Genomic DNA, 21,003 nt, shown 5'->3' on the forward strand with positions numbered 1-21,003 from the left:
GCAAAGACTAGAACAGGCTGCAAAATTCTTGTACCAGGCAGCACCATTTTCTCTTCTCATCAAAAAGAAGTCTGTGTAGGGAAAAAACCCAGAATGGGGACTCCAAGAGTCTTCTGGGGTCTGTATGAAGGCAATGCTTGCAATAGGGAGAGACAGTCGCCCCATGGCTGGTAGGTGTAATGACTAACTCTCATCATGTAAGCAGGACAAGTCCCAGAGGGGTCGGCTGTCATGTCCAGCACTACTAGAAAAATCAAGACCTTCTCATCAGGAAGTATGAGAGCTCAAGGCTCTGACTTTCCCTCTGCTCCCAGCACAGGAGTTCCCAAGCTCCACTGCAGCAGAGTGCAGACAGCCCTTGGTTTTCCCTGGGGTACCTGGAAGCTCTCCATTGCTGCAGCAGATGAATGCCCTCAGCACAGATAGCAAGCAAACTACTGAAATGCCCTAAATTCTCAGGCTCTTGGTGGAAGCTTACTATGTTTTTTGCAAGCCACTTCACCCCCTGCTGAAGCACAGAGAAATTGTTTCTGAGCAAGTTGCATGGCCTATTACTCCCACAGCATCTGCTCTGGGCACACCGGGCCCTCAACTGCTTCAGAACTACCCTATGGCCACCCTACAATTACCAACGGGTCTTCCTCACCCACTATGTCCCGGAAGGAAACAATCCCACTCTCCCCCAAAGCCTTGCTTGTAAACAGCAACGACAGCAAGACCTACACCTAAACCAGAAGTACGTGGATTGCAACATCTTTGGAGAATCGTGTAGGAATGATTTTTGTTTAAAACAGTCCAAAGGGGCACATATCCTTGAAAAAGACATCTGTAATAGAAATAACCCAAATACAACCCATAATCCAGGAGAGGTTGTCAGTAAGATGCAGAGAGCTGCAACCCTTTGCAGTTATGTACCTCAGGGAGTGCGGAGAAAAGCAGAGTTGCCTACATGTACTTATCTGGAGACTACAACTTCTTAAGTGTGAGATTTTAACCCTATGTAATGCAAAAGGAGACAGGAAGCTGTGATGGTCAGTGTAGAGAGATATCAAAATAAGCAGGTCAAATGCTAGAGAGGATCAGTAAAGAAGTTACTAATAGAAGGTAAATCCATGTGGCATTTTTACAGAGCTGCCTGTAAAAGGATGTGTTCTTGAGAGAAATATGAAGTTTCTGTTACCAGCAATGCTCACGGCTATATGAAAGGAATAGAGGTCACAAAAACTGAAGTGTTAGGAAAGGCTTTCTGGTCTGGTACTTACCCTCTCTTTGTAGTAGAAGGAGCTAATGGAGACCTGCTCCTTCTCGCTGCGTGTTGGACTCCCACTGTACAAGCGCAGATTGCCTGGAGTCTCTGTGCGGATCTTCATTGGAGTAATGAGGCCACTATGGTACGCTGATAAAGCTGACAGGGACCTAGAAACAAGAGAACACACTTTCAGGAGCTTTCACCCACCAAACTGCCCTGGAAGCTCACGCTGACATTTCCACTAACCCAAGCTGCTAGCAACGTTTCAGGTGTGTTGAAGGAAGGGGTCTGCTGAGGGCCAGTGACACGAGACCAGCATCTCTGTGTCGAGGGCACAGCTAACACTAGAGGTCAGTACTTGCTGAGAGTCAGTAGCTCCAGTGTAGGATCTGATATTCTCCTGCTTTCCTGCCCATGACGGCAGCACACCGAAAATGCATTGCAGGGTACTCACCTGGGTGTGGGTTCCGTTGGGGACACTGCACGGTGCATGGTCATGGGTCTTGTGAAATACACCAGGTACCCTGAAGAGACAGGACATGGCATGAAGATCATACAACGAGAAGTAGATTACCCAGGGGTGGTTTACACAGGGAAACGTGGTCATTTAAGGTATCGGAGTCAAGGGGCTGGGTGCCTATCCACTACCCTGAGCACTACAAGTAGATAACCACATTTTCTCAACCCAAATCCACTCCCTGCAAAGCCATTAAAGAGCATGTTTCGTTGAGATGATTGTCTTCAAAGCACTATCTCAAGTGGCTTACAGATGTTAGGGAAAAGACAGTAAAAGAAAATGAGCAAACACATACTCATGTTTTAACTCTTCACTAGAACTTGTCAAGCACTGATACTCCAGAGGCAAGTGAGGTGATGTTTGGCTATGCAGAGAAACCATTGCAGCTTGTATGACTCTCCTCTTCAAAAGGATAACCAAGCCACCTGAAGCCAACTCCAAAGCACTCTCTCACAAACCTTACACCATTTGTTAGCATCTCAAGTGTCTTCAGCCACCCACTTTTGCAAGAGTTTCAGGATTTAGCAGGTTTCACTGAGCCTATTCAATGCAGTACTACTCTGTTTTACTTTTGCTGGGAATTCGGTGAGGCCCGTACGAAAAGCGGCTTTCAAAACATACTTGAACTGGGATGCGGTCAGGTCTGGAGGAGACATGCTTGCAACTGAAACAGCTCAGTGAAACTTAACAGCTCTTACTCAGACCTTAACCTGTTTTTTAAGAATGATCTTTGCACTGTACACACTCTCTTGGAAACCTGTACATGATTGTACCCCATCTCCCATTGAGCAGAAGTTTCCCAGTAACCTTGGGAAAGCTATTTTGGACAACAGAAAGGGTGCAGAATGAGAAAAGAGTGGTTAGTAACAAGAATATGGCTTCAGCAAGGATTAAGTTCAATCCTAAATGACAGTAATTTTGTGAAGACTGAGAGCCAGAATATGTCCAGCAGTTTGATGCTGGTAGGAGAGAACTAGGCAAGGAAAATAGCTATTCCCAGTCTTCCATAAAAGGTCTGTCAATGCCTCTGGCATACCACAAGCCAAAGGCCATCTCTTCAACTAGTCCTGGATTTCCAAATCCTAAAATCCCACATGCAATACCAACTCCAAACAGTTGCTACCTAGTCTCATTATCTATAAATTTATCACAGCATTGCTACTTTACTACCATTTCTTACTCATTGCATGGCAGCGACCAAAGCCTTGTCTTGTTCAGAGGCAAGTGTTCCCCAAGATATTAAAAAGACCATTCCCCTGGTAGCTGTTGTAACGTATCAGCAATGGGGCTAACCTGCACCACAGAACCTGGCTCCAGAGGTCCGTGGAAATGGGATGTTAGAGTCCTGGTAGGAGCCATAGGCATTGGAGACCCGGGCGAACGTGGGCAAGGGGGGTGTTACGGAGTTTGACAAAGCGTAGGGATTGCTGGAAGTGCTGTCCTCTTGGTTCTGAAACAGAAGTTACCCAATGTCACACTCCTGCTGCCACAGGAAGGAAACCCAGCTGTAGCACTGGACATTGCAGTGCCAAGCACCCTCAAGGAAGGTGCTTGTCCTTTGAGTCTGAGCAGATCAAGCACAGAGCATGGCTACTGCTCTGGATGCAAATGCAAGCACATTTACCTTTGAGGAAAGGGCTTCTCTGGCTGCTTGCTCTGTCCAGAGATTTCTCTCCCACCACAGCCATGTTGAAACACAGAGCTTAACTTGGGGTGAAACAATACAGAAAATCTGACCTTCAGACTCTGAATGTGACTCTCAACACAGGGAGCTGAGCTAAACCCGATACCTCAGTGATGAAAGTGAGACAAAGTCTCCTTAAATAGGAATACCACACAACTGAGCGGGGGTCAAATGCAGGTTAGGAGTCTTGAGGTGAGGAAAGCACGTGGTGTGAAATACTGGGGGACCTCAGGCCTATCCATAGGAATTTTGCCAGAAATCTGCATTTATTTGGATAAAGAGTACTACAGTTTAGGTTTAAAGGAGTTCTTTAAAGGCAGCAGCGCCTGATTTGAGTCATCAGATTTCCATACAATGGAGAAAGTTCCCACTCTTACAACATTACTGCTGAAACCAAACAGAATTAAGCCTTTCCATGTAAAAAAAGCCCTTTATTTGTGATAAATAAACAAAGCCTCTTGGAAAAGAAACCTGAGGAGACTCTCCAATCTTCCCTTAAATGCTAAAAACACACACTTTGGTACACTTCACCCACACACAGACATAATACCTGACACTGGGATGATGAGTAGGTATCACAGATCTCTCAGCTAAGGGCAAAGTGTGACTGAATTTATCTGCAGTATCATCCCTACAAAACCTCAGCACAAGGCTTCAGAAAAAACAGACTTTCACAGTTTCTTTTTATGATAGAATAAAATAAAGACCCTAGAATAGGACTAGCAGGATCTTTGACTAGAACTGAGGAGGTAAAGACATCCGCCACTGCCTTTCAGACAAGAACGAATCCATCAGCTCCCTAAGGCCTCTTATCTTCTCTCACAGGCGATAACCATGCCTTGGCACTCAGTGAGATATACGCTGAGCTGGGAAGCTACCATGCACCACTAAGATGCTCCAACCCCCTGTCATTCCTGCTAACCTGAATACCAGTGAGTGTGCAGAGTTCCCCAAAGCAACAAACCTTCAGGGTCTGATTTTCAGAAACAAAACAAATCTAATCATCTGCTCAGTTTCTTTCAACTTTAACCAGAAGTGCTTACGCAAATGTAACGGCCAGTCACAGGGGTCTATTTAGACGTCTAATGAGGCCGGACTCTCACTGCACAGTCAGAAGTGTGGGATGTGGGAGAAGACAACAAACTAGGGCAGAAAGCCCACGCAGTTCTCCATACCACAACAGACTCCAGCCAGGAAACCAACTGACGCAGGCAGGGCTCCAGGCAGCTCTGGTTCCGCTTCACTTTCTGCAGAGACGTGTCTTTCAATATCTGGAATATATACAAGATGCAGCTTGAATCATGGTTATATCCACACCTTCCCCACATCCTTTTTTGTCTGCAGAACAACTAAAATGCCAGGATCCAGAGAGGCCAAAGACATTCCATAACATCCACTGGAGCCACACTGACGTGCTGTCTGCTTTGAGGAATGACTGTGAGCTTTGATCAGAGTGCTGAGGGTTCACGTAGATTCAGCACACTGAGCCAGGATTGGGGCTTCTATACTACTGTAGCCCATATGTTCCATACCAGTTTGTGGCAAATTGAATCAGTTTTTTTCAGGGAGGAACCCAAACTGATCTATCTACCTGCTGCTGCAGAAGTGATTTCATCAGCAACAGGACTTCCTAACACCAGATGATCAAACACCTGGTCTGGAATTAGCAGGGCATGTGTAAAAAGTCTCCTCATTTTTAAAACAGTTTGTGCAGGAGAGCAGGAAGCAACACCCCAGCTCAAAAAATACTATCTTTCTGCAGCTGGATGCTTAGCTGGTCATTTTGGGGTTGGGGGCGACTGCATGAGGAGAAGGATGTTAGGGATCCTCAGGCAATACGCATCACACAGGAATACAGTAGCAGTGAAGAACACATGTTCAAAAGCATGAGTGGAGAAAGGCATACACTAGGCTCCAAGCCCAACAAAAACCTCATCCTAGGACCTCTACAACGTATCAGTTCAAAGTGACCTGTGGTATGTCTTCAGCAAGGTCAGATGTTTTTCTGTATTAGTAAGATAGACATCGTGTCCAGCATTTGTATATTTATAAAGACAGTGTACACTCCTCACACACCTTCAGCAGCTTTGCCTTCATGGAGGCAGTGATTGAGGTCGGATTGATGAACTGGAAGGACGGTGCAGCGTTATTGGGATACTGGACAGGGAACATCACCAGCATCCTGACTCTGTGGTTGCCGCAGTGCACTGAGACCGTACAGCTACGACTCACCGCATCCATCTGTGTGAGGAAAAGCAATTGCTCTGTAGTTAGATCTCAAAGGACCTTTAAACTTATAGTGGCTTAAATTCATGCTGAGGGGCTGATTCCTCTGCACACCCATAAGACAAAGTCATGCTGTTCTCAAGGGCAGCACAGTGACAGCAAAAAACCCCAGGCAGAAAAGGACAGTCTCAACTCGCACCACCAGACTGCCAGTCCAGCATCCCAGCACCTGGAGACTACAGTCAGCCCAGACTGTGCCAGGAATCAGGCTCTGCTCCCAACAGCCACTGCACCTCAGCCCACCTCACCTGGCCGTGGAGAGCTCCAGGGCCAGTGCAGCAGTAATAGGCACCATCTAAGATCACACAGTACTGTCTCGGAAAACTACATCAGGATCGTGCTATGAGCCATGAAACCACAGGGTGGGAAAGGAGACAGGCAGCTGCCTCAAGCCTCCTGTCCCAGTACAGCGCTGTGCCTCCAGCCACCTTCCACACACAGAGGAGGGTTTGGCGTGCAAGGGAGATGTCAAAACTGAGGGAGAGAGTGCAGTATAGGGAGGGCTCAGCAGATTAGGTTCAGAAACAGTTGAAATGAGATCAGCTGCATGTAGTGGAACAAATCACTTCCCACTCTGCAGTCTAGGCAGAGAGGAAAACACCATCCAGCCTTCCCAGGACCAGCGCCAGCGTACTTACTGTGCTGAAATACTTCCCTCACTCCCAGTATCTCGGATTATCCTCTTTCCTACTACCCCTGGCCAAGAGGATCTCTACAGCTCAAAATAAACCTTGTTTACAGGCAGCAGTTACTGCAGAAAAAAAGGTTCCCTCAAAAAACTCCAATAAGCCAGCCTGCCCACATGCCCTCCTAACAAGCCAGAAAAAGGAAACCCTTTACCTCCACGTTGACATTTCGGATCTGCACATTGATTAGTGAAAACTCCTGCTGCAGTGTCTGAGGTAGCCCAAGCTGGTCCGTTTTCTTTCCCACCAGGGGGTCATTCAGGAAATCTTCTTTTAAGGCTGACAGGAAAGATGGAGAACAGGTTGAGACAAGCTATAATAGACAGACTTTTGGCACACGATGCCAGGAGGCAGCCAAGACAGCAGGCTTTCCTCTGCTCTTCTGACACACAGAGGTATGAGTTTTACCTGGCAAAGACCTGGGAGCTGGAGGGTCTCAGCTGTTGTTTAGTGGTAGGCTTCTGAGCCTTGCTCTTCAAAAAAACAACTCTCTCTGCACACAGGTTTCCCAGGAAGGTTACAGAAGCTGCCTGTACTCTGTACAGCCCAAAATGGTTTGTCTCTACTCATTTGAGACCCCTTCTCCTCCCTACACAGTACTGCCAGAGTCACAAACAGCTGAGCTGGGGCATCTCGTTCAGCGGGAAAGAACTGCTGCCAAAGCAGTCTCCAGGAGGAGCTCTGGTCTTTGGGACTCACACCCCACCAGTCTTGGCTTTCAGGGAATGCTTCCAAAGCATAATAATGCTTTGGGAGAGAGAAGAGGGTATTTCTGGCCCTAGTAGAGGCTTAATTCATTCATAGCCGCTGTTTGCATTTAATGTTGCTCTAGTCCTTTAATGGTCTTTAAAGACTCATCCAAATGCTGAGTCTAGCTGTCCGGTTCCAACAGTTTTCAGGAGGGCAATAACTCCTGAAGGCCAGAATACATTTAAACAGCCAGGCAAGCGCTGCAGGAGACAAGGAATTATGATTAAGATAGCAAACTTGACTGAGTTTCAGAAGAATTGGTCTCTGCCTGTAGTCATGCCTGGCTTTTGCCTCGTACCTTGCTATGTCCCCCCATTAGGGCAGGAAAAGCTCCTTCTGTCGGGAGTTTCACTGTGGCACCACTTCCTAAGAAGACCAAGTGTATTTTTTTGATGATGGTTTGAAGGACACAAGGGAATTTCTGGTTATTCAGCTGTCATTCTCACGCTTGCAATGTCATATTGCACAGACTATTCCTAGCAAAAAAAATGAATGACAAGAAATGAAAAAGCTGTCCTTTTACAGGCGTTTGCCTAAAAGTTACTGACTTCGCTGCTGGGACAAATATATGTGGTTTTGCTGTTGCCCAGTGGGTTGCTGAATTTGCATAGGTAGGATGCTTAGCTACTCATTCCTGTTTGCGATTTTATTGTAGTGCTTAGATATACTTCACAAAAGGGAGCTGAAAAAGGGATTAAAGGAAGATCAGTGGCTCTCAGGGAAGATAACTATTTCTAGCTCAAGACACCACACAGCTTACTGAAAAGCCATCTCTGAGGTTCCCAATATGGGTAGTACCCTCTCTTTGTCATCTCACCTGTTCCCTTCCAATTAGTTTCCAATTCCCAAAAGCCCATGTATTTGTTTAGATCCCTAAAGATCCTTTATAGGCAGCAGCCAGTGAGGAGAGCTGTACACTGAAGGCACAGCTGGTGGGCTTTCTGATTTATCTGCAGAGTGCTGTTCTCTTCAAAGATCCCCCAAAGTGCTTTACTAATATAAAATGGAGACTTTGTCTGCAGCTGAAATGCAGCCACCTCCAGGGTGGAACATCAACAGTCCATAATAGCTTTTAGGCTAGAAAGAACTGAAATTCCTACCTAGGGACTTGCGCATTGATCCTGCAGTCACAGTATTTGCAGCAAAATCTACCCTGCTACAGAAAAGCCATTTTCATTCCTTTTGGTCACAAGGGAAACCTTAATAGTTTGAACCAAACCCAGACCCACACAGGAACCACATAGGACGTATGAATGTGACCTCATCAGGGACAGGGAAAGAGTTAACTCTCTCCTGGGGAAAAAGAGAGGTCAGGCAGCCAGAATGAGAACACTTAATGCTCCCAGCTGGAGCAAGAGAGGCTGTGCTTCCCCACACAGTACTGCTCATGGTGAGCACAAATAAATAACCAGGGCTTTTTCTATCGTATTATAAAACCCTTGTGCAGGCAGAGGTGCTGACAATTTTTAGAAATTGTTCTGCTGCCACACAGGACAAGCAGCAGAGAACTTCACTGGGCAGGAAATTTCCAGTTAGGAAGGTCCTAAGGGACCTCACAGCTGGCTCCTTTATTCAGAGGACAGATATTAGACCACTTCCTCCCCTTCTCTCCAGTTTGTTGGCAAGTCAAAGGAAGAATCAAATTGCTTCCCAGTAAGCCTCTCACATGGGAATCCGTTGTAGCACCCAGCTACAATACAGAAAGGAACTGCAAATTTAAACCCAAGCTGACACAAAGACATGGGAGCACCCATTTCTTCTCCCTCAGTATTAGACACAGAAATCTCTTTAGACAGCTTTTTCATGTGCACATCATCGCCATGGATCTCAGCAGCTGCAATCTTTTCTATTCTGGTACTTATGCTCCTCAAACACTAATACCCTGAATGTTTAACCTGGCCAGAGCCTTAACCACACAAACACTCCTTTGCATTCCTTCCTTGTATGCCTTCTCTTCCATAAAGCCAAATCAATGCTTATTGTTAAAGACTCAAACCCATTCCCATCCACCCATCTGGTACTCAGAAGTCAGAGATACCATCCCTCCCCCTCTGCTCTGCCAGCCTTCAGCCACCTCTCATCAATATGTGAACAAAAATTCATGAGCTCTCTCCGTACTACTGCTGGTGGATGGGAGAAGACACCAGCAAGCATCTCTGTGTTAGATCAGTTCACACAGTGACCCCAACAGAAATGTTTAGGTATCAGGTGTGATGTAAGCAGCTTGTGTCAGAGTGCTTTACCCATATGCTCCCCTCTTCTGTGGCCTCATCTCTCAGCTGAAACTGAACTACCTTCTTAAGAGCCAGAATTGACTTTCTGATTGCCTTATTTTTGGCAGCAAGCCAAAGAAAAACCCCCTATGACCTAAAGAGAATGCAATTAAATTATATTAGTGACAAGGAAGAGCTCTGTTTTACAGCTAGAACGTGTTAGACGAGAAAAAACTTGGGAGGACCACCCTGAGAAACCCCTGTGTTTTCCCTCCTCCCAGATGGGGAATCCATTAACCTCTGAAACAGCACCAGTTTGTGCTCTGCCTATGATGTTATTTGCTTATTCTTCCCAACACAAAGAGACCTGGTGTTTGAAGTGCCATCGCTTGTCTCACCTTCCTCATCCCCATGCCCAGAGTTATGCTGGGGCTCAGAGTCCTGGGGGTGAAGGGTCTTGTCTGGCTCTGGCAGATGAGAAATCCCATCAATGAGGTCCTCGACTCCATCCAGGATATCGTTAGTGCACAGCTGAAAAGAACAAACACACCCACATGCTGCACAACAGAATCCAAACCGTGGAAAGAGCCACCACTAAACAACTTGTTTCTCCAGGGAGCTGGATTTGCAAGGTAGGTCTGTCCACACAAGAGTCATAACCAAGACCTCAGCACTGTTTCTGTGACAGAGACAGACGATCTTCCACTTTCCAGCATCCTCAGCTCTGTCACCTCAGATAGCCTGGCCAAATCTCCTGCTCACTTACAAAGTGTACAAATTGACAGGGCCAGTCTAAGAAACAGGGGTTTTACTTTAATCAAAACTAAAGCTGATATGACTTTAATTCCTTGAATTAATTTGTCAAAACTGGTTTAATTTTTTAGATTGGATATAATAGTAGCACACTTTCTGCTTTTGATATTTACACTCCAGTAGCATCTAGAGATCCAGGTACATACTAGGGGCCCTAGTGTTCTAGGTCCTGTATCAAAAAGAGACCATGAAAACTTGTATTTTAAGTTCAGCACAAGAAAACAGGGAAGATGAAGAGAAGAAACACAGGGAGGAGAAAGGGTAAGGGTGCCAGGTAGCAAATTACAGCATTGGTCACCAGCAACATGCCATCATGTGTGTAGGTTGATCCAGACAAAGACAAAAGAGCAGGAGCCAGCAGAGGAAGAGTAAAGACTCTCACATGGATGAACAATTGGTTTAAAGACAGGAAAGAAATAAAATATTCACAAGTATATCAGGTAGGAGTAAAGGGTCATTTTTCACAGAGGTTTGTTACAGACCTGCAGGACCTGTGCTGGGAATACATGCTTCTCAACATATTCATTAAAAACCTGGAATAGGAGGTGAATAGCTACATGACCAGGTTTGCTGATGCCTCCAAGTTATTCAGGGTAGTAACAAGCATGGCTGACTGCAAACAATGACAGAAGGACCTTACAGAAGTAACTATACTAAAATGAAAGATGAACTTCAGTTCAGATAAATATAAAGCAATGCATACAGGGGAAAAAACAGGAAGGTCAAGCTGACTGAGTGAACAAGATGTAGAGGCCAGACTAAGCTGACGTTTTCATGGAATTATGCCTGACAAAATGCCCAACAAAGACCTTTTGACTTGAAAAAGGAGGCAGCTGAGGAACGATATGATGGAAGTCTACAGAATTATGAGTGGTGCAGACAAGATGGGTGCTCATTTCATCTTCAATGTAATGAAACTAGCAGGTTGCAAAATAAACAAATGAAAGGAGCTGTTTTTCCACACAACATGCAGAAAAGCCATGGAACTCCTTGTCCATAGGATGTTTAAGATGACAAAAATTTACATAGGTCCAAGAAAAGACAGAATAAGTCTATGGAAGTGAAACTCATCAAACTTTGTCAAACACAAAGACGCCAGACTCAATGAGCCTCTAAGCTACAAACTGCAGGAGGCTGGGTGGGCATTTGAGAGAAGCATCATTCCATACCTGCCTTGTTCTTATTCTCTTCCAAGACATCCACAGCTGAAGATGAGATAAGGCAATATGGACCATCATGGCCATATGAACTTCTGGTCTGACCCAGCACATCTGTTCTAGTAATTGCATCAGCAATTTTAACTGCTACCAGACAGCTGAACAACAGGATTCACACTGCCTACACCAGGCTAAGAGGTAAAGGAAAGAAGGGGAGGAAGTGGAAGTCACAATCCCTACATCTACCTGATATCTAAAATGCCAAGAAAAAGTCATACAGTCTTGCAGCCATGGAGGTGGCATCTGGCATGCCAAAAACTGATCTCCACCTTCCTGAAACAACTTCTATATTACTGTTATACAGAAAAGCAGCCTTGCACTTCCACATAAGCTTTTGAGGCACAGAGACAGGCCTCATCACAGGTCTCCCTGGGGATGTTTCTGGGCTGGAGCTGAAGAGGAAAGTGAAGCGACAGCTGGCTGCTGTGTCTGCAGCTCTAGGATGTCAGAGGAGTGTCTGGGAGTGCAAGGAAAAGGAGGTGAATCCAGCCCATAAGAAAACTGTCTACAGTTCAAGAGCAAAAGTGTTTACGTACCCTCTGCAGCTGAGAGTCAATCCGCCACATCCGCAGAGTCTGATCACGGGACCATGTAACCAGCTGGTAGTCTTTAGAACCTAAAAAGGACGGAAACAACTTATACATGCTGCTGAAAACAGAGACTATCTCAGCCCTGCATTTAGTGTAAACAGATTCAAGAAAACCACCAGGGAGATCCAGTGATAAGGCACTAAACTGAAAGGCAGAGTGAGTCCTTTTCTGCTCTGAACTGACCTAGGTGCATCAGCCTTTATGCCTCCCTGCACCATGGTTACCGCACCTCTAAATGGGGTATAATTTACAGACAAAAAGCTCAAAGTAAGTATAATGAATGTGATGCAAGTTTTCCAACTAGGAATGAAGAAGATCTACCACAATACTTATTTAAATAGAAGAAATAATATAGTTGAGAAACATTTATTTTCACAGTAACTGTAAAGTCAAAATATCTTTTAGTTCATCATATCTGTTTCAAGATGCAGATGTTTTAAAACATTTCTAAGCTAAGAGAAGCTGGTTCTACCCTCCCCCTTTTTCTTCTGAAAGACTTGGATGATGCCAAGACAAGTTCAGGTTGTAATGAAATACATCTAGCCACATACCCTCTATCAACAGATAAAGGTACACAGACTTATTTATGCCCATGTTTAGACCTTGTGATACAGTTTAAGTTTCCCTTGTCAAACAGCTGCTATGCTTAAGAATTTGCTGCTGCACAGCTGCTTCCTACAGCCCTCTGCTGAGGCACAGGGGCTGTCTAAATACAGCACAGCAGACCCTCTGGAAGATTTGTGCTATCTTGGTTGTCTCAGCATTGAAGCAGACTTGGAATGCTTGTATGACTGATTTATGTTGCTTGAGATGAGCATGACTTCCAGCCTCAGATATATAGCTATCAACTCAGCTAAGACAACACAACTGTGGTTCAAGCCTGCTTGAATGTTCATTCACAAGCTGTCTCAGACTGCGCCTCCAGATCCTAACATGGTTCCATATCTCTCTCCTCTTTTTGAAGGAAGAAAAGTAAGTATAGAGAAGAAGGTGACTTAACTGAACTGCCCCAGCAGCTGGTGGTAGAGGGCTGGACCAGAACTTTTACGCAGCACTGCAAACCAGTACCACAAGTGACACCAAAGCCAGACGTTCTTGTTCTGTTGATGGCAGCTGAGGTGCTGGAAACAAAGCTGTGCTCTGTATGGTTATCCAAGCTCTAATATGGAATCTCCTATATTTAGCTGCCTACACTGGAAAATTTAGTCAGGATTGAACTCTAACAGCAGCCTCTCCATCCCACGCTCTTCCTCCCCTGCCTCTGTCAGCACACAGATAAGGTGGATTTGCTGGGTCTGTGGTCTGGGATATGCTGGAGGCTGCTGATCTAGGCAGTGATGTGAGGGGTTAACTGGTTAGGCTACAGCTCTGAGCAGGGGGAAGGTGCCTGCACTCGTACACCCATCTAATAGTTTGTACAATTTATTCTGAAAGATCCATTTAAGAACAGACTCACAGGAGAGTGGAAGCAATTAGAGTCACCGTTAACCCACTCAGCATTCGGTAGATTTGCTTTATTAGCATGGAACCAACAGTGCAATGCTTCTGTGGGCAATGCCATAAAACAAGTACAAAACAGCTGTAACTTGAGGGGGGGGCAGGAAAGTGGGTAGGAGCTACTCCAAGGAAAGACAAGAGTCAAATGGTGATAGCATAAGCATCACAGCCAGGAGCCAGGCCTCCACACCCCTGGCTAGCCGATGGCCACAGCACAGGGGAGAGAGCACATCCAGCCCTGAACTCACCTTCTTTCTGCTTTCTCCACTGAAACTCCAGCACCACGTCATCATGTCCCACAAAAGTGTGGACAGGCGTGTTCAAGTCAAAGACGTTCCAGAGAAGGAGACTGTTCTCTCGCCGGAGCTGAGGGACCATCACTGTCACCAGACCATTGCTGAAAGGCTTAAGAGAGAAACACCCTTCCAGTTAGCCTCAGGGAATTATGCTCCCATGCTGTTGTTACCATACTTTAATTTTTCCCTTTTCCCACCAACAAGAATGCATGGGTTTTAAAGGAGCTCAGCACAAAACAGAACCAGGTAATTGCTGTGCAAAACCAGGGTCTTACAAGGGATAACATGTAGTACACTGAGATATTCAATGCAGCTCACTTAAGATTAATAATTTCTTTCTGCTGCTTCCTCACTTTCCAGCTGTGAGGCTGGAGGGATTTCACCCTTGACTTTTCACATGGGATCCTTATGGCAATTTGCCTGGAGCTGCAAGAACTGCTGCCTGGGGACTGAGCCCCAGCAGCTGTTCAGGGTCATGATGCTCAGAGGAACACTGGAACCCAGTCCTACATCCCCCACCATGGGGACTGGGAAAGGGGATCAAAGACTCAAGACACAGCACTGACTTCAGGCCACATTCAGATCTCTGGGGAAGAGAACGGATATGGCTGATGTTAAGAGCCTTAGCTTCACGTGGCTGGGTGCTTGCTCTATAAAAGGCAACAGTTCTTGGATTTGATATGCTGGAAGAGCCCACTGTGGCACACTTGGAAACCTTGGGGATAGACAAGGCACTTGGAGAGGGCAGAAGACCGCTGCAGTGCTCTGTGCAACAGGTACCAACACTGCACTGAGTGGAAAAACAGGACAGCAAGAGCAGCAGCCACTTTCTGAGCCTCCTGCCCCCAGAGCCAACCACCTGCACCTGGGTTTTCCCCTCCAGGAGGACAACACCAAAGACTGGGATCTCACACTACTAGTCATTCCTTTTCCCAAGTGCCACCCTTGCGGACATTGCTCTTCTAGGCCTTTTAAGCACCAAGAGGGATTTTTAAAGTCAACTTAATGATGTCCAGCAGTAGAATTAGTGAGAAGCCCTTCAGCAGCTCTTCTTTATCTAACGTCTCTTTGTGCATTCACTCTCACAGCACAAGTGGGGCTGGTGGGAGTTTCTCACTCACTGTGTATCTTGCCTTCCAGACGGGAACCTGGCAGGGAAGGATATTGAGGTATTTCCGAGGCTGACGGTAATCCCAGAACTTCAAAAAAAACCAAAAAGACAAGCAAAGGCAGGAGTCAGCTGGCTATACTTTCAGGCTGCAGTTTTCCATGTGGCTTGTAGATGTAACAGAGTGAAAAACATGCCAGGGTGCCCACAGCATCATTAGTAATCCCATTCATTAACAGCAGAGATGGCCCCAAAGGACAAATATCAAGCTATCAGCATCTGGCAGCATCCCTTAGACAATGAGTGACTTGGGGTCATATTCACAGTGATCATAGCTTGAGCAATTAGAGCAGGGAAACAGGCAGCCTGCTTGGGCTTTCAGCGCTACAAGGTACCCTGCAGGCTCCCAGCCAATGTGCCAGTCCAGACTGGAGGCAGGCCCACCCTGCTGTTACTGCTAATTTTGTAATGAAGAATCTAACCTTTTGCTTTGCTAGAATACACATCGATTGCATTTGCCTTAGACTTTAGCTAAATGTGAATTAACTCCATTTGGCTGACACACAAAGAACACTATTTCCCCCTAAAGTAAAAGGCCCTGCATAGCAATGCTTGCAGGCGGTCTCTTATTGATAACCCAATTCAACATGAGTTTGGGAACCCCAGGGGCTGGAGTATGTCTCCCCCCAAGCTCTGTAATCGTCTCGAGGCTGGCAACACTGCATTTTGGGAAGAAGGCTCTTCTGGCATTTGTGGCCAGCTCCCTTCTAGCAAGGAACTGGCAGAGGCAGTTGTTTTCAGCTTCAGTACTGCCCAAACCACCACAGATATAGGGCAAACATATGTGCACCCATCCTGCAAGGACTTCTCCGCCTGTTCTGTAAGTGCACTCCTGGCTCAGCACACACAGACTGCCAGAAACCAAAAAACAAGGATCCAGATCTTGCCAACGGCGAGCACTCCACAAGACTTCAGCAGTAGTAGAAGGCGATCTGCTCTACCATCCTGACATCTCCCAAGCAGGAGTCCCAGAAGCAACACTTACCCTGACAGAGTTGTCCTGGCTGGAAGTGGCCAACGTATACTCATTGTCAGGATGCCAATCCAGACCGTGGATTTTAGAGAGATGAGCTGCCAAGTACTCTACTGCAGTGCTGGGTTTCTGCAAGGAGAGACACTTTCCTTCTCAGCACAGGACTCCTGAAATTTGCTCTAGTTCTTTGTTGTAAAAAGAGACACTTTAACAAAGGCAAGAGGTAGAACACCCTCCTGCTGGGGAAAGGCAAACAGCTCAGCAAAAGCAGTTGAAGGAAAGATCCTGTGAAGGTGTGGCAAATTCTAGTCACCAAGCGCAGCCCTGAACCATACTTTACACTCAGTAAAACAGTTAAGTACTATGAGATCAAAAGCAAAACGTTAATGGGCACAGTTTCTGGGGAAGGAGGCTATCTACCTGCTCTCTTCAGGCTCACAGGCTCCCAATTCTCTCTAGTTTAAATCAACACACAAGAGATTTGGTATAAAGTAGTACATTTTTCCTCGGTATTTATCTGTGACCAAAGGGATGTCTGTATTGGCTAAGTGGGAATATGCACAGGCTGCTCAAAAGACCCCCAACTTACCCTTTTGTCCCATATTCGGACATCCCCATCGTGGCTTGTTGCTAAACAGTTGGCATTTTTCTTGTTCCATTTAACCTGGGAAGCTCCAGCTGTAGCACAAACAGAGCAGGTCAAAACAAGCAATTAAAAAGTAAATGGCACAGTAGACCCTTGACCTGGGCTTAGAGCTGCTCTTCTTAGCACAGGAAAGGCAGTTCAGAGGAAAGATCTCTCAGAAGCCAGCATGAAGGATGGCATGAAATACACTAACTCCTGATTCCTCAGCTTTGTGTTTGTGTCCTGAAGACCTCAAAGCAAGGGTGTTCCAGTTACAAGCTTAGAGATCTTCATCACAATTTCTAGCCATGGGTTGTACCTGATTAAAATACACAGGTCCATTACCTCAGATGGAGCAACTTCCTCCAGACAAGAACGTAGGTTCATCACCCCACTCCCAAATCCTTCTGTTTTCATTCAAGCTACTTCCAGGTGCTCAAGGATCGATTCATTTGTCTCCCCAACACCCTCTACACTATCTGATGCTATACAGGGAATCAGTGTTATTGATCTATTATTAAGATAGAGGCATAGGAGAAGGCTGCAGTGCAGGTGGACCTTGTGTCTGGCCAGCTGGAGGTAGACTCACTGGCTGAATCAGAAGGTCCAACTGTCAAAATACACCACAGAAGTCAAAGACATCAATGGCATTGTAAAGAAACTGGATGATGGTCCAGATATGATTATATGATATCAGGAGGGACTCAGTCAAGGGCCTAAAACCATCAGTTGGTTGATTATTTCTAACAAGAAGCAAAATACAGCTTCAGTTGATGTGGACTGTTCAGATATTGTAAGATATTCTTATTCTGCCAGTATTTTCAAAACATTTTAGACTATCAGAAAGGTGGGTCCATGCAAAAGCTAAACGGATCTCAGCCTGCTGCCGTGTCCCACCTTCACTACCCACCTCTTGCTGCATGGTGAGCAGATTCATCCTGACAGCATGGCAAAAAGCTAGTCCAGGACGAAAAAAGCTGCAAATAGGCTGCCACTTGATTGAATTGATCCACTCACTGAAGGGGTACACAAAAGTCTGGACCAGCACTAAACAGAATCAGGCATGGAAGGAAGGAAGCTTTCTGGGGAGCTAGCTGCTGGGCTGGCTCAGCTGACCCATGAAACCTCACCCCAGGCACCACAACTGAACGCTGCTTCTGATTCACTAAGATTTTTGCATCGCTGTGATAGAGAGGTTTGCTGGCTGGGAGGAAAGGGGGAGCCACTGCAGATATGTAGCCTAAGGAGATCTAAGCAGCAGAGCATAAGAGATGTGCGTTATGAGGATTACTGTAATACTGGGGACAGTAACTCAGGAAAAGGACGTTTTGCTTATCATCCATACTTCACCCAGTTCCAACATGCAGCCGGTGAGGACTGACACACAGCACCTGCCAGCAGGCAGCATTACAGGCGGCTGGACAGTTGCACTGCCAACAGCCATGACAAGTGCCTTTCCAGAGCAAGCACAACCCAAAGAGAGCACCTTCTTGTCACCGCTGCAGCTGCCTGCACATTGAAGGTGCCCCAGGGAAGCAGATGCAGCCAGTTAATTTACCCAGCCCCTCAGTAAGTAAGGGGGCAGGCTGACAGTTGGCAGCATTCAACACCACTGCCTGGGGTGTGATTTAGTTTCTCAGCTGATTCAATCAAATATAAAAGGACATGGAAAAACTGCAGACAGACAACACAGGACAAGCAGTGCAAGAGGGTGGTTTAGCAGAGAACTACTGTAAGCTACTTAAGTCTAGAAGGCACAAGTGCCATGTGACTGTCCACCAATTTCAGGACAGACAGCCCAAGCACCACCACTGCCCTCTGTGCCTGGGAACCTCCAAGGGCTCCACATCTTTTCTGCATTCTGCTCCTCTAAAAGGAGCTGTGAACTAGAGCCTCTTAGGGGCAATCACACATGGTGGCACTTCTGTACTCTGCCACGTTCAGCCTCGGAGCACAAAGGGAGGGAAGAATAACAGCATGACCATACAACAATAGGCTTGTGTAATGCCTACATCACACACGTGTCACACTTACCGACTGCAGAGAGGGAGACTGTAGGCTTCCTGGTGTCTCTGAAACACAACATGGCTAATGTGAGCACCCACAGCATAGCCCAGCAGGTCCAGCCTCCCCAGTGAGCTCCTTGCTATTCCAGGACTAATTTTATTGCTGCCTCTTGGGAGCTAACGTGCCTTCTGCTTACCAAAACACCACATTAAAAGGAATAAAGAAAGAGGTGACCAGCTGGAGACCAACAGCCATTCTGGCTGTTTAGCGAGTTTAGGGCATAGGATGGAGTTGAAGGGGACTAGAGGGAGGAAAAACACGTGCAAAGTGTGGCATGTTGCAACTGGGCAGGCAAGGAAACACTGGGCTCACAAAGTGTTGCTGCAGGAAGCAACAAAACAGCCTTTCCCAGGAGGATTAAAAGGAACAAACAGAGCTGTGGAAAAACTCAACAAAAGCCACTGATGTGTTTGTCAAGCCTTTGCAGACCCTGATTCAAGGCAGATGGAACAGTGACTTCAGAGCAAAGACTTCATGTCTAGCATATAACAACAAAATTAGTAGGAAATAAGCCCAGCTGTGTGCAGACTATACAGACCAAATTCTGCGGTGGTAGAAGCCAGTGCGGCACCATGACAACTCCTAGCAGCCACAACATGGATCAAGGCAATAATTTACTGTTTGACCTTGCTCCTCAGGAAGTCACCTGCCCTTTCATGAAAAATGCCAGTGAAAATGAGGAATATTGTCTTCAGCTTTTTGTGTTTGCTGAAAAGCAGAACATTTCCTGGAATAGACTGCACCTCCTCCTCTAAGAATTTCTGCCTAAACAGAAAGTTATTTTGTATGAAAAATTAAGAGGAATTTCCAGCTACCCTTACCACAGGGCTATCTCCCTAGGGTGTCATTAGAAACAGCCGCTTCAGCAGGATGTTCATTTGCTGGAGGCCAGCAGCCCCAGGACCTCACTGCCCCACCAAGTGCAGAGACCTTACAAGCACAAGTGGGATGTAGAGGCTAGTCAGAAACTGCCTAAGCAAGCACTTCTGTACAAGTGATACATGCAGACACAAAATGATGGAAGGGCACAACAGACTTAAAGCAGGGCTTCTGATAACAACCTCCAGAGGTTTTTTTTGCTTGGCACTAAGATAGTATCACAGGAAAACACAACCAGCAGTTATTGTCTCTCTCTGTCTTTTAATTACACATTAATAATATATTGCCATTCTCAAGCACCATTTAACCAAGGATCTAAGTGCTTCATAGGAGCTAAACAAGCCTCAGGGTAGCCTGGTGCAGTAGGGTTATATAATTATCCTCCTATTATAACTGAGCAAGGGATGCAGAGAGGAACAAAGCGACTTGCCGGGGGTCATAAAGGGTTGCTGCACAGCCAGCAAGAGAACCCAGTAGTTCTAGTGCCAGGTTCTTGCTTCTCAGGTGTAAAACGTGGGGTTATAATATTAGTGGGTTTGGAAAGATCCGTTACCCTGAAATGACTCATGATAGAAAGCACCAGGAAGCAAAGGAAGGCACGAACAGGAAAAGGTTCCTGAATACCACTGCCAGTCTTCCCATCTCTGAGGGAACAGCCAGCAACAATCACTGAATTTAGTGGAAAATGGCTGCAGGATCATGAAACAGTGCTGATTCACTCAGCTAAAAAACCCAACAGGTTGAGGAACACCCTTGGGCTCCAGGAAAAGCTCCCAAGGAAAGATCTGAAGTGGACAGGGAGTGAAGCCAGTTGGTATTTTTTCCAATCAGGAGCACAGCTGTGGCTTAACCATACCACTCTACTGCCCTTTGTTGACTCTGACCTGACTTGAAAGTAGGGGAACAGAAGTCATCTTTGAGATTATGGGAAGCAGATGAAGCCCCTGCAAGCACAGCTGAAGAGCAGCACCCATCAGTGCGTGCTTTGCCCTGCAAGCTGCTGCTAATTATGGAAAGAAGTCCAATGATTTCCCTGCAGTGCAGAAACATACTGATTCTTACTTGATGTCCCAGATGTAGATGTATGTGTCAACAGAACTGGTGACCAGCAGGTCTGGCTCAAACACTGCCCAGTCCAAGTCGCTGCAAATGCAAAATCATAGTAGGTCAGCAAAGAAAAGTGCACACAGTTTGCATCAGCTTCTCACAAGCCCCCAGTACATTTCTCCGACAAATTCATGGCCAGTCCATGACATCTACTGAGACTTTTTAAGTAAAAAGCAAGATCTTAATCATTTCCTTAAGTAAAGTCCAAGAAGCAATGAAATCCTTCTAAGTAAATTCCCATGAAGCATCCTCCTAGCCCTGAACTTTAGAGCTATTGTGCGTGTGCTCTTTCCTCCACAGGAAAGGGACACTGTCTCAGCGAGTTCCCAGTTACCATGCATTCTTGGCATCAACCCCTCACTCTGGGATGCCTTCCTGTTGGGCTC

The 21,003-nt window shown here is 46.1% G+C and overlaps 1 protein-coding gene across 6 annotated transcripts in view; it reads right to left on the bottom strand.

Moving 5' to 3' along the window:
* Positions 1–21,003, bottom strand: part of WDR59 (WD repeat domain 59) — a 49,980-nt gene that overhangs the window by 18,105 nt on the left and 10,872 nt on the right. For 5 of the 6 annotated variants that reach the window (XM_075715310.1, XM_075715309.1, XM_075715311.1 and 2 more), the window contains 14 exons: positions 20,573–20,653; positions 18,599–18,636; positions 16,529–16,617; positions 15,952–16,068; positions 14,920–14,997; positions 13,751–13,907; positions 11,952–12,031; positions 9,784–9,916; positions 6,577–6,701; positions 5,527–5,691; positions 4,626–4,721; positions 3,060–3,216; positions 1,704–1,773; positions 1,263–1,416 (listed from right to left, as the gene is read on the bottom strand). In XM_075715310.1, coding sequence (XP_075571425.1) covers positions 1,263–1,416; positions 1,704–1,773; positions 3,060–3,216; positions 4,626–4,721; positions 5,527–5,691; positions 6,577–6,701; positions 9,784–9,916; positions 11,952–12,031; positions 13,751–13,907; positions 14,920–14,997; positions 15,952–16,068; positions 16,529–16,617; positions 18,599–18,636; positions 20,573–20,653 — 1,540 coding nt within the window. Of the gene's footprint in view, positions 1–1,262; positions 1,417–1,703; positions 1,774–3,059; positions 3,217–4,625; positions 4,722–5,526; positions 5,692–6,576; positions 6,702–9,783; positions 9,917–11,951; positions 12,032–13,750; positions 13,908–14,919; positions 14,998–15,951; positions 16,069–16,528; positions 16,618–18,598; positions 18,637–20,572; positions 20,654–21,003 lie in introns of those variants that run through there. The other variant, XM_075715314.1, reaches the window with a different exon arrangement.

Source organism: Pelecanus crispus, chromosome 8 (assembly GCF_030463565.1).
Source record: "Pelecanus crispus isolate bPelCri1 chromosome 8, bPelCri1.pri, whole genome shotgun sequence".
NCBI lineage: Eukaryota > Metazoa > Chordata > Aves > Pelecaniformes > Pelecanidae > Pelecanus > Pelecanus crispus.